Raw genomic sequence first — 13792 nt, 5'->3', positions numbered from 1 at the left:
ATTTTTGTATTTTTTAGTAGAGACAGGGTTTCACCATGTTGGCCAAGCTGGTCTCCAACTCCTGACCTCAGGTGATCCACCCACTTCAGCCTCCCAAAGTGCTGGGATTACAGGTGTGAGCCATGTGCCCGGCCTATCAAACTTTTATTACAGATGAAAATGTGTGTGGAGATACACTTGCACGGCTCTGTGTTTTGAGTCTTTCAGTGCAAAGCAGGTAGGGCTCCATGCTGACTATGCCCCCAGCTTTTTTCAGGGAAGAGGGAGATGGTGAGTGGAGGCCTCAATACTCATTAGCTGCGTACCTGGAAGCCCTGGCTGACAGCAAGCCTCCGGAAGGGGCCTGTCGGACACCAGTATGATATCACAAAAGGGTCATCTCTTCCACTTTGCCCCCAAAGGGGATGTGGGAACACCAGCCACTCTAAAACCCAAATATTAGTCCAGTCAACATCTCCTTGACCCTGCAAAGGTAGATTACCTGCAGAGAATTCAACAGGTTTTACTTTACTAACACAACTGAGCATCTTTTGTTCTCTGCTCAATCCCTTCACATCCTCGGAGTCAAAACTCAAGAGCCCAATGCACAGAGGGTTATAATGCCAGAGCTGTGCAATAGTCCATCCCATGCTTGACTATTGGCTGCAACAGAAGACTGGAAAAGTTATTTAGCTCTTCTTGGGTCTCAGTCTCTCCATCTGGAAAATGGGACATAGTACCCATCAGTCCTCCTCCCTCTTCAGCAATGTCATGTTGAGTTCATTACATATAAAGTAGGATATTGTTTTATGGTCTTCTAGTGTCAAGACTGCTTGCTTAAAGTACAGCGAGCTATCTCCTGAATGTCTCAGCAAGTTGTCCCATACTGAATGCTTCATCAATAATATTCCTGAACTCATGTCCAGTACTTCAGTTTACCTCACAGGATCTCACTGGATCCTCACAATCACCTATTTCAAAGATGATGTCAGGTAGCTTGCCCCATTACACCATCGATAGCAGAACAAGGCCCAGAACCCAGGTCTTCTGACATCTATTCCCTCTGAAGTAGACAGAATGGGGGTAAGGGTGTGTGTAAAATGTAAGATCTTTTTTAAAATAAGAGCAATAGTAAAATGACTCCCTATGCCTGGGCCTCAGTCAGTGGTTCTCAACCTTAGCTATATATCAGAACCACCTAACAACCTTAAACAACAAAGATGCTCTGAACTCATGATATACATCTAGGATACTGAGACAGCCTAGGAGCAATGACTCCCCAATAGCAATGAGCACACTCAACATGCAAACTTTGGTTTCTCAATGCTACTCCCCACATTAAGAGGAACCAGGGTTCCTTGGGGAAAGACCAGATTCAGGTTTGGGGCAAGGAGAGTCCAAATGTGAATCTGAGATACCATGTACTAGAAGCAAGAAAATGCTCAATGTCAAATAAAACCACAGCAAAAGGGCAAAAGAGCTTGCCTGAAGGGACTCCTACTGGCCAAAATTGGGGACAATTTGAACATCAAGAAAATGATAATCTGTACACCAAACCCCCATGATATGCAGTTTACCTATGCAACAATCCTGCACATGTACCCCTAAACCTAAAAAGTTAAAAAAAGAGAAAATGATAATGGATTATATATAGTTCACTGAATAAGAAGAATCTATTGAGACCTCAAAAATAAAAAGAGGGTAAAAAGAGTAAGCTCTTCTTTACAGAGAAATTCAGGCTAATATAGGTAAGACGAACATCAAGAATTGCCAGTTTGCAGTCCCCAACATGTAATGTTGAACAAGGCAAAAACAATGGATGCCAAAATATGTGAACAGTTTTTGGAGAGCCATATAATCATAAAGTATTACCCCACAGACTATGAATTACAAAGGGGAAAATACACACAAACACACACACAACACACATCTGTGATGACATCTGGCCATCTACCACCTTAACCAAATGATCAAGCTTATTATCAATAAGTGGGTCAACCTTGGCTGGGCGCAGTGGCTCACGCTTGTAATCCCAACACTTTGAGAGGCCGAGGTGGGCGGATCACCTGAGGTCAGGAGTTCGAGACCAGCCTGGCCAACATGGCAAAACCCCATCTATAGGCGTGGTGGCACATGCCTATAGTCCCAGCTACTCAGGAGGCTGAGGCATCAGAATCACTTGAACCCAGGAGGCAGAGGTTACAGTGAGCCGAGATTGCACCACTGCACTCTAGTCTGGGTGACACAGTAAGACTCCGTCTCAAAAACAAAAACAAAAACATGAGCCTTGTAATGTGATGCAGTTAAGTACATATCTACATAGGGCTCTTGTCAAAAATGTTTAAGATTCATTCCTCATTAATCTAATCATGAGGAAATGGCAAATACAAATTATGGAACCTTATCTAAGACAATTGGAGTAAATTATTCAACAAAATCAATGTCACGAAAGACAAATGCAGGCGATCTGTTGTAAAATAAGACACTTAAGAGAAATATAACACATGAACCTTTATTTGATCCTGGATCAAAAATGAAATTAAAAAGCTGTTAAGATTTTGGATATTGAGGAGAAGTGAATACAGGCTGAGTATCCCTTATCCAAAATGTTTGGGATCAGACATGTTCCAGATTTCAGACTTTTTCAGATTTTGGCATCTTTGCATTATACTTACAGGTTGAGCATCCCAAATCCAAGAAATCCAAAATCTAAGCTCTTCCAGTAAGCATTTCCTTTGAGCACCATGTTGGTACTCAAAAAGCTTCAAGTTTTGGAGCATTACAGATTTCAGGTTTTCATACTTGGGATGCTCAACTTGTATAAAGTATATAAAAGATTAAGAAATTGTTAAATTTTGGCCAGGTCCGGTGGCTCACACCTGTAATCCCAGCACTTTGGGAGGCCGAGGCAGGTGGATCATCTGAGGTCAGGAGTTCGACCAGGCTGGCCAACATGGCGAAACCCCATCTCTACTAAAAGTACAAAAAAATTAGCCAGGCATGGTGGTGGGCACCTGTAATCCCAGCTCCTCAGGAGGCTGAGGCAGGAGAATCACTTGAACCTAGGAGGCAGAGGTTGCAGTGAGCTGAGGTCACACCATTGCACTCCAGCCTGGGCTACAAGAGCAAAACTCCGTCTCAAAAAACAAACAAAAAAAAGAAATGGTTTTTTGTTGTTGTTGTTTTTGAGACAGAGTCTTGCACTGCTACCCAGCCTGGAGTGCAGTGGTGCAATCTCAGCTCACTGCAAGCTCCACCTCCTGGGTTCACGCTATTCTCCTGCCTCAGCCTCCCGAGTAGCTGGGACTACAGGCGCTCGCTACCACGCCCGGCTAATTTTTTGTACTTTTAGTAGAGACGGGGTTTCACCGTGTTAGCCAGGATGGTCTCGATCTCCTGACCTCGTGATCCGCCCGCCTTGGCCTCCCAAAGTGCTGGGTTTACAGGCATGAGCCACCGCGCCTGGCCAGAAATTGTTAATTTTCTTAGTGTGATAAAGATATTGTGGTTACAGAGGAGAACATCCTTATGAGGAGATGCATACATGGTTTAAGAGTAAAGAGTTGCAATGTCTGTGACTAGCTTTCAAATGGTTTAACAAAATCAATCTATATTGAGAAAGATAATTGTGACAAAATGTTAATTCCTGGTGAATTTTGGTAAAGGGTCTATGGATGGTCACCAAACATTTCTTTCAGCTTTTCTATGGGATTGAAATTTTTACAAGTTAAAAGTAAAATAAATAATAGAGATCCTTTGACCACAATTTAAACTGAATTAGCATTGTCAGGATTAGAGCTCAAGAACCTTTATTTTTCACAAGGTCATCCAGATGATTCTGACACACATCTAGAGAATCGCTGGTCTTTGGTTTCTGCTACCTCCTGTAGTCAGAGAAAAGTGAGAGGAAGAAATGTTGTAATTCTCTCAAGAGAATTAGCTCAGCTGGTGGCCAAGAGCCTTTCCCTGATGGTTCCACAAGCCAATTATCTCAGACACGGTCCGAATGGCCTCGGAGTCTTAAGAAGCTTCAGGGCACTGAAAGAGCTAAAAGGACTGGAGCGGAGGCAAGCCAAGGTGCTGTCTGAATGGTAGAGGAAATCTACCAGGTGAAGGATCTAGTGTTTTGCCAAGAAATTCAATTTAATACCAAACGGGGGATTTACCTGGGCAGAACAGGCAATTTGTTAATATTTAGTGACTGTTACACACCTGAGTTGGATGTCATTACTAACAACCCCTGCCGAAGGCTTAAGCACTGCAACCCCTGCCCCCAAAAGCAGACAATTGGTTTCATGTCTATTCTAAGAAACCTGAGGAAAATGAAGCCAGACTGATTATGGGACAATTTAAACAAATACAAGAAACTAAAGAGCAGAAAAGAAAGTTAAGTCTCCATACGGCTACTGTGAATTACTTTTATTGAAAAAAAAAAATGTTCACTAGAAAGGCTGAATACATCCCTCTACATGAATACACAGCTCAGAAGAGGGGAAATGGAGGTGGGGAGGCATCCAAGTTATAAAGGGTAGAAAATGAATGCAAGCTTCTTAGAACTCTTCCCAGGAACACAGGCAATGCTTGCAGTTTCCTGGGTACCCAATGGGCAGGGAAGATCAGGAAGAGATCCATGGGACATAAGGAAGTTAGATTACTGCCCATAGCTCCCAGGAGGTTGTCCCCTCCATTTCTCCCACTCGTTCTTTTGGCTGTGGGAGCGTTCCCTCTAAGCTGATCCACTACCAGCAGCTGGAACACTCCCCTTAAAAGCTAGCTTGGCTTCCTGGGCAGCCAGTCCTTCATGAGCAAGGCTGTTAAGTTCTTGAGGCTGTCACTGCTGCAGGCCCCCCCTCAGCACACAGAGGACAATCCTCACCAACACGCCACCAACCACTCCAATGGCAATTCCTATTCCCAAGGCTGACGCCACCTTCTTTTTCCACTTTGGGTGGTGAGGCTTGGAGTAGCTGTCCAGATTAACTTCCAATCCCTCATCTATTAACTTCTGATCCTCAGTAAGTGACTGATGGAAATTCAGGTTCACCAAGTTAGGAGGAAGGACCCTCAGCCCAAAATAGAGCCTCTTGACAAGTCTCAAGTTTTTTAACAGCTGCACATCACATCGGTATGTCCCAGAGTCATACTCCTGAGCATATTTAAACTTCACGAAGTGGGAGTTGGCTCGGAAGGGTTTGAAGACCTCATCGTCAGTGGAGATGATACCTCGAGCAAGTCTCCAGGTGAACCGGAAAGCTTCCTGTCCAATCTCCAGGATGTCTGAACTCAGACAGCTAAGCTCAAATTCCTTGCCAATGAGAATGGTGAAATGGAGCATCCCACAGATCCAGTTGGTCAGACATTCTAAGCGCTGAGTCTGACATTTCCTTCTCACTCCATCAGGGCCCACCTCACAGACGGTCTCCTCCTTATAGCCAAGGCCACAGGTGACAGTACAGGTTGTGGCATTGATGATAACTTTCCCCACAGCTTCTTGCAGCTTCTCAGGGATGGCCAGTGTTTTAGGTGTAGTCACCACCAAAGGCAGATAGAAGGCCAACCCCAGGCTCCCAAGGACAAAACTAGTGGCCAAAACCTTCATGTCTCGGTAGGCATTTTGCCACCCTCAGCCAGCACCCACAAGGTATTCCAGCTGAATCCTCTACAAATCATAACTTGATTCCTTTGACATGAGCTATCCTTCAAAGTCAAAAGATATGATGCATGTATTGTCAATAAAACAACACAACTTAATAAATAAAAGTCCAGTCCTTATAAATAGGTGAGGCCATAAGGCAGGAAAAAAATCACAATGGTGTTGCTTTACTATCTATTGTTGTTAATAAAATAACCACCTTACCAGTCTTCATGCTTTTTTGTTTGTTTGTTTTTGTTTTTTGAGGCAGGGCCTCACTCTGTCAACCCAGGCTGGAGTGCAGTGACATGATCACAGCTCACTGCAGCCTCAACCTCCTAAGCTCAAAGTGATTCTGCCACCTCAGCCTCCTAGGTAGCTGGGACTACAGGTGCAGGCTATCACACCTGGCTAATTTTTCTATTTTTTGTAGATATGGGGTTTCACCATGTTGTCGAGGCTTGTCTCCAACTCCTGGGCTCAAGCAATTCACCCACCTCAGCCCCCCAAAGTGCTGGGATTATAGGCGTGAGCCACCACGCTGGCCGTTTTCATGTTCTCTTAATGACTTTACATCCACCTCTTGGGAAGACAAAGAAGACTTCAGAAACTGAAGAAAATTTCCAAATTACCTCAAATGCATAGTGAAGTTAGGCTCTTCCTCACCCTTCCCCTTCCCCTCTATAAACTAGGATCTAAATTAAGGGTTTCAAAAGCCCCAGTTAAATGTCACCAAATAAAACAAATACTAAAGTCTAAAAAAAGGAAGATTAACTTGAATTATTTTAATGTTCCTAAACCTCCTATAAAAAGGATTAAGAACTCTGGACTAGGAGGCAAGTAACTTACCCTTCCTGAATTTCTGTTTCCTCCTTTGTAACTTAAGACCTCCTTGCCTATCTGAGGAAGGTCACTTAGAGCATCGAATGATATACTGTACGTGAGAACACTTTGTAAAGTGTGAAACACTGTTCAATGAGTAAGGAATTTTAAATAGAAATGGAAATTCATAAAGACAAGGGCCAAGATGACCTTTTCAAATCAGAATGTTTAAGGTTATGTTAAAGGCAGCTCCTCTCCCCCTTTTAGGCACTCTTCCTTCCCAAAGATACTGAAGATATATTTTGAGTGAGAGGATACATGATGCTCCCTGACTCTTGGCCTACTCCCTTCACCCTACAGAATAGAGCTCATTATTCACTTAGGTCAAGGTTGCTATGAAACAGCTATGATGTCAAAGATGGAGTTCTCAATCACATAAAAGATTAATAAGTAGACCCTCAAATTTGACATTAAAATCAAAGACTTACATAGACTTTGTGAAACATCTTATCTTTAGGAGACAATGAGCATTTAATAAATTTTAAAGCTACTTCATTAAAAAAAAAAAAAGGCTAATAATTTAACCATACTTACTTAGACTTGAAGAAAGATCCTTGGAAGGCAGGAACTTCCTAGCATGCATTTTTGTAACCTCCAGAATGCCTAGCCCTATGGCCTCTTCAGAGTAATTACAAAACTATACTGAGTTAAATAACTGGAAGACAGATCATTCCTAGATGATCTTTTTGATCAACAACTTTTCCACTTGCATCATTTATTTACAATCTCATCTAGAGGCAGAAATCTAGACTACCTGTCCACTCCCTACCCCTTCCAGATCTATCTTTCCACACCGAAAGATCTAGTATCAACACAGGAAATCACATTTTCCTTTGTACTAAAGCAAAGTGGCCAGAGAGTTCCAGAAGTGAGCAGTGTTTACAAATAAACATCTACACCTGTTCTTTAATAAACATCCGATTTTATTTACAAAGCATTAAAGCTTCAGCAAGAAGTACCCAAGGCTAAGTCTCATCTTGTACAAAACTACAGTTTTTTCTTTTTTTTTTTTTTTGAGATAGAGTCTTGCTCTGTCACCCAGGTTGGAGTGCAGTGGCGCAATCTCAGCTCACTGCAACCTCTGCCTCCTGGATTCAAGCAATTCTCCTGCCTCAGCCTCCCGAGTAGCTGGGATTACAGGCGCCCACCACCACGCCCAGCTAATTTTTGTATTTTTAGTAGAGACGGGGTTTCACCATGTTGACCAGGCTGGTCTCGAACACCTGACCTCAGATGATCCACCCGCCTCGGCCTCCCCAAGTGCTGGGATTACAGGTGTGAGCCACCGTGCCCAGCCCAGAATATTTTTAAAAACAGAATTTTGGGGGTGGCAGGGCAGGAATGACAAAAAGGAAGAAGAGAATATACATATATGTTACAAATCAAATAATTCAAATTGAAATGGATAGAAAGTTTTTTAAAAGTTGAAAAAAAAATTCCAAAAACATAAATAATTATTAGGAGCTACTGCCAGAGACAATCTGACAGGGCTGAAGATGATTTTCTCAGTAGCCAGTTTAGGAGGTGGACATAGCACAAACATCCAAATGCACAGGCAGAGGACACCAAGCTACTTCACACATGGAAAGATGGCAGAAACCCTCTAAGTCCCATAGTTTGCACACTGCTGCAGTGTACAGTGCAGAGGACTGGAATGGATATAATGTCTGCAAAACAAAAACATGTCTAGTGAGCCATCTACTAATCTCAACCACTGGTCTAACTCAAGACAGTCTCAAAATGAGTATTTAAGAAAAAAGTAGCGGCATCTAAAAATATAGATGTTTTGCAACTGACTCAGGGAGAGCTCTTTCTTCAACTACTGAATATACTGGTTCTAAATGACGGAGTGAGACAAAGAGGCTCTTGCTGACGTGCTCTACTTTGATTTCTATCCTAAAATCTAACAGGTAATCAATGTGTTTGGCTACCTATAGGAGCATCCACCAACTGATATCTTTTTTTTTTTTTTTTTTTTTTTTTGAGACAGAGTCTCATTCTGTCACCCAGGCTGGAAGGCAGTGGTGCAATCTCCACTCACTGCAACCTCTGCCTCCCAAGTTCAAGTGATTCTCCTGACTCAGCCTCTGGTGTAGCTGGGATTACAGGCATGCGCCACCATGCCCAGCTAATTTTTGTCTTTTAATAGATACAGGCTTTCACCATGTTGGCCAGGCTGGTCTCGAACTCCTGACCTCAGGTGATCAACCCGCCTTGGCCTCCCAAAGTGCTGGGATTACAGGCGTGACCCACTGCGCCCGGCTCACCAACTGATATATTTCACAGTAAGCACAGTATTTAAATTCTCCTTTTAAAATACTGAAAGAAAAAAAAAAGACGATCCAGGTTAAGCACTTCCAGTCAGCTAAAAACGCCACTCAGAGAAGCTACTGAGCCCTTTTCACACCTGGTTTCCTAATGGGATTTTCAGAGAATTTCAAACACCAAATGTACACATCTATCCAATCTTCTATTTTTATATAAAGAACAACAAATGTCAAAAAAAAAAAAAAAGCTAAGCAACCTTTCACAGAAAGGAAGTGACTGAAAACACAGTAAGAAAAAGGAGCACAGGTAAAGGCAGGGAAAAATGCAATGACTGATGAGGATAGATTTCCACAGGCAGTGATACAAAAAATTCACCTTGATCTTTGATTTGAACTATGTGGTTGCTGCTTTGATTCTGGATGGTTTTACTTTACTCCTTGCATAGATTCCCCCACCCCAGTAAAAAAGTAGCTTGTTGAGAGACACCTGGGTTTGTTTCCATCTCTGGAAGCCAGCACAGGTAAAGCAATATAAACTACTGATGATTCTTTGCTAGAGATGGATAAAACTAGCTATCTTCAAATCCATGATTAATGACAATGAACCAATATTGGAGGGAAACATGCAATGAGAGGAAAACAAGGGAAAACCCTGAATTGTTACAGCCCAGCTTCTTGAGCAAAACGTGGCATAGGAGGAAGAGAGGGCCTTCATTGTTCCCTTTCTGAAAATTTGAAATCTTTCAAGCACTTTCTTTTCTGCCCATCCTTTGCACACAATATGGAAATATAGGAGGTATCTGGGGAGAGGAGAAGTTTAAAATGAGAGTATGCAACAAAAGCTTTCCTAGGATACCAGTAGCAAAATTTCAGATAAGAAGTCACTCAAAGACATGCATTGAGGACAGAAGGCAAATGGGAGATAGGAAATGACATGTCAAAATGACGCTGGGTACAATAAAGTTAGATGAGCAAAACATAGGTATCTTTTCTCCAGCAACATAACTAAGCATCAAAGTTTAAATGAGTCAAAATTCCTATCTGATGTCTTCACAAATCTTCATTCCTGAGAGTCTATTTGGACTTATGCTTGAAAGGGAAGGGAAGGTCGTATACTCTTCTTCCATAATTCACTTCTTCATTTAAACATAAAATTCACCCTCCCACCTCCTGGGTGGGAGGCACAGGCCTTTGTTTTAAATTAAAGTCAATTTTCAAATGACTGACCACAGTGTCCAGAGGCCACATGATGGCAAAGTGGGAAAGAATGAAGAACTTCAAAGGTCTTCATAACAGTTCTGAGATTGCTCCTCCTGCTAAAGAGATTAGACACAAAAAGATTTCTTTTAGCTTCAATTTAGACCAGTTACTTGTAAGAACAGAAATACTGAATGCTGGATGATGCATTACAAGCATATGTGGACCAAGAAATTCCCCTTTTTAAGAAAAGCCATAACCAACTCCAACTCCCAACTACTCTTTATTGAACAAAAAACGATCCAAATCCAAAACCCCCACCCCAATACTTTCCTCAGTACTGTCCCAAAGGGTGGGGGGTAAAAGCAAAATGATCAGAGTTCTGTTTTTTCTAAGCTGCTAACCATGCTCTAAGGTGCTAACAAATAATCTTTAACATTCCAAAAAGTGCAATGAGGAGAGGAGAAGAAATTTTAGGGTACCACACCTGTCAACCCTTCATATATTTAAAGATTGATTAGTCACTAAATGATTAACAAATGAGCAAGAAACCCTTTTCCCAGCACCACAGTTCCTTAAGTGACATACTTATCACCTTAGAATCCCAAATATGGTGAAATGTTCGTGAGAGCTACTGTCCACATTGCTACACACCAACAATGATCGATAAATAATATCCTGAATAGTAAAATGAAATGAACGCTTCCCTGATTATTCCATAGAAGCTGCTCAACCTCTGAGAGACATCCTTAAATGAGCTGCTGTAAAATATTAACTAGGAAGTGTAAAAAGAGAAGGTGAAGAAAATCCTCCCAGGTGTCATTTGGAATGGCAGAGAGCATGCCACTTGAAGGTAAAATGGTTAAAAAATAATCGCCCAAATTATGAAAGAAAAGTACCCATTTATATAACTTTGATTGTTGAAGTTCCTGCACAAATGAAAACTGGCAATAAAAATATATTCACATGTGCCTGAGAACAGACTGAAGTTACAATGAGATACAAACTTTCTACTGAATGTTATGCTGTTAAAAATCAAATTTAAACTTTTCATAGTTCAGTCAGATTAAAAGCTTACTTAGCAATGGTTTTTCAGATCTCTCTCAACATAAATCACAATGAATTCCTTGCATTGATTTTTTATTTATTTTATTTATTTTTATTTTTTTAGACAGAGTTTCACTCTTGTTGCCCAGGCTGGACTGCAATGGCGTGATCTCAGCTCACTGCAACCTCTGCCTCCTGGGTTCAAACAATTCTCCTGCCTCAGCCTCCTAAGTAGCTGGGATTATAGGCGCCCACCACCATGCCCGGCTAATTGTTTTGTATTTTTAGTAGAGACGAGGTTTCACCATGTTGGCCAGGCTGGTCTTGAACTCCTGTCCTCAAGTGATCCACCCGCCTCGGACTCCCAAAGTGCTGGGATTACAAGCATGAGCCACTGTGCCCAGCTGCATTGATTTTTTAAAAACCTCCTGAGATAGAAAAATCCACTCCACAAGACTCAATATCATGCCTTACCACTTTAAGGCAACTTTCACCAACTACTCCCACAGGTACCCTGACCAATTTAGCTGTAATCATTTAAAAATGAATACAACATTGTCATTTTAAACCTAAATCATAATAGGAGAAAGTGGCTTGATCACTAATCAACAGCATTAGTAATGGGCACTCAAGATGACTAATGAGCTACCTTATACTGGTTAGCTGAGGGCAGCTCATGTTTCTATACCATCCTTGTTTTTCTGAATAGACAAAATAAATAAATAAATGTCAAACAAAACAAAAGCTTGTTGAGGCATCAGGCAACAAATCAAAACCAGAGCAAGCAGTACTATGAGCAAGATAAGATACACAGAAATAGCAATACAGAAGACTCCAGCCAATTTAAAGACCTGACGCAGCAATTGCCCCCAAGGAAACATATTATTTAGCTGCAACATAAAGGAAATCTCCAGTAATGTAATAGGTAGGAAAATTCAGCTCAAAATGACCAGCTATTATTGGTACTTTCCAGTAGCAGTCCAATCTAGGTTGGCCTAAGAGAACACTGAATCATGATTTCAAACCCTATGTTAGTTAATAACATCCCACAGAGTGAGAAAGACTACCCTGATTCTAGCAGGAATTCATAAATTAGTCTTCACAAGGAAAGGAAGGAAAAGGAAAGGAGGGAGGGGGAGAGAGGAGAGAAAAACAAAGAGAGAGAAAAAAAAAGAAAACAAAACTACCAAGCATTAAAAAAAAAAAAAAAAAATCACAGATTCAGTAAGTGACTTGGAGGTGGTTCAGAGCCCTAGGGTGATGGGCTGGCACCAGGGCAGTGGTGTAGCGCAGCCCAAGACAGGGAAATCTGCATGGTGCCTGTCCACTCCCAGAATGTCGCTTCTGCTCACTTTGGCCCTTGCCATCTCCAACAGACCCAGGTGTGCACCAACCCCTTCATGTCTACCATCCCATGAGGCCTTTAGAACATGTATGTAACTGACCACACCTTTGTCCCACTTTAGTACTGATGTTTTCACTGCCAAGGAGCCCTAGCTCTTGGGCAATCCTTGAGCAATCACAGACAACTAGGAAACTGGTGATTCTGCTCACATCTCAAGTTTCTGGTCTCAGGACTGTCCTCTGGAGAGTATTTAAAGTAACTAAGAAGCATTTGATAGTGCAGACTATGTTAGCCTGGTCCTTCCAAAAACTCCCAAGCTCAGGGTTACCCTCACCAAGCTTCACTTTGGGTCCTCACTCACACAGAAAAATGTCCACATGAATGTGGGCCCTCTAGTGCTAGCCAACACTGACAAGCTGTTTGACAGGAAAGAATTTTCTATAGCCCCAGATTCCAGATGGCCAGATTATCTCTATCGTGGTCTGTCTGCCAATTTTCCCTTGAAATGCATATTCTCCTGTTGCAACAGACACAGACTATGGTAGCTTTGTTAGGGCTAATCAGTTTATGGAACAGTTTCTACAATAACTGGCCAACTACAGATATTAACAAACAGTTGTCATTCATCTAACTTGGGTAGTAACACAGCCTACAACTATAATCCTGCCTTCAAATGATTTGGCTCAAATGCAGAAGTTGTCCATGGGGCAGAGGGCCAAAACCTTGAATCTACACATACAACCCTCAGACCGGAGTGATTTTTGAAGATGGTTTGGCCTCAAGTTTTGCATCAGGTTTCCTTTCTTAATACCTGGTGGAAAATCTACAATAACTATATATTGGCTTTTATTGAAAATCTCCAAGGTGTGGAAGAATATGAGATCCAAATGCCAGAGTTTCCCTGAGTGGTCTTGATGGGCCATATGCAAATCAGCAGCAGGTACCAGTCTCACTTAGCTTGCTCAGAGCCCTCTAAGACGACCACGTTACTGGATAAAGCCCTACCCTCACCCAAACAATCCCATATAAAAACATGATAGGTTGCCCTAAAACAGACTTTTGATGGAATTATCTGTGATATCCAATTTCATCACTCTCCCCAAAATTTTCAACCTTCACAAAGATCCAAACCACTCTGCAGCTGGTCAATAAAGCCAGATGTAATCCTTCTGTGGAAGTCTTGGAACTATACCTCAATGCCCCTTTGAGGTTTTTGGGTTGTTTTTTAATTATTTTTTTCTTTTGTAAAGACAGGGTCTCACTATGTTGCCCAGGCTTGTCTCGAATTCCTAGGCTCAAGCAATCTGACCGCCTCAGCCTCCCAAAGTGCTGGGATTATAGGCATGAGCCATTGCACCTGGCTGGTTTTATTTTTGTTTGAGACAGGGTCTCACTCTGTTGCCCAGGCTGGAGTGCAACGGCGTGATCATAGCTCACTGCAAT

The 13792-nt window shown here is 42.0% G+C and overlaps 2 protein-coding genes across 5 annotated transcripts in view; both read right to left on the bottom strand.

Moving 5' to 3' along the window:
• Nucleotides 1-4383: 4383 nt before the first annotated feature.
• TMEM81 (transmembrane protein 81) lies at nt 4384-7256 on the bottom strand. 2 transcript variants are annotated; one of them, XM_063646785.1, is made up of 2 exons: nt 6461-7256; nt 4384-6193 (listed from the first exon to the last, which is right to left on the bottom strand). In XM_063646785.1, the coding sequence occupies exon 2, from the start codon at nt 5576-5578 to the stop codon at nt 4811-4813; it is 768 nt and encodes a 255-aa protein (XP_063502855.1). In that variant the 5' UTR covers nt 5579-6193; nt 6461-7256; the 3' UTR covers nt 4384-4810. The 2 variants fall into 2 exon arrangements, with proteins under 2 accessions (XP_063502855.1, XP_054322776.1); XM_054466801.2 differs by having other exon boundaries at nt 4384-5676.
• Nucleotides 7257-7395: 139 nt separating this feature from the next.
• RBBP5 (RB binding protein 5, histone lysine methyltransferase complex subunit) overlaps nt 7396-13792 on the bottom strand; it is a 36031-nt gene continuing 29634 nt past the window's right edge. For 2 of the 3 annotated variants that reach the window (XM_054466758.2, XM_054466769.2), the window contains exon 14: nt 7396-10076. In XM_054466758.2, coding sequence (XP_054322733.1) covers nt 10048-10076 — 29 coding nt within the window. In that variant the 3' untranslated portion in view covers nt 7396-10047. The remainder of the gene's footprint in view (nt 10077-13792) is intronic. The other variant, XM_063646782.1, reaches the window with a different exon arrangement.

The sequence above is a fragment of the Pongo pygmaeus genome, chromosome 1 (genome assembly GCF_028885625.2).
Source record: "Pongo pygmaeus isolate AG05252 chromosome 1, NHGRI_mPonPyg2-v2.0_pri, whole genome shotgun sequence".
Taxonomy (NCBI): domain Eukaryota; kingdom Metazoa; phylum Chordata; class Mammalia; order Primates; family Hominidae; genus Pongo; species Pongo pygmaeus.
Note: the sequence above shows the minus strand (reverse complement) of the source record. Positions and strands in the feature narration are given on the sequence as shown.

What these genes read in the sequence shown, in the direction of transcription:
- TMEM81 (XM_063646785.1), bottom strand. Translation starts at nt 5,578, where the DNA reads ATGAAGGTTTTGGCCACTAGTTTTGTCCTTGGGAGCCTGGGGTTGGCC.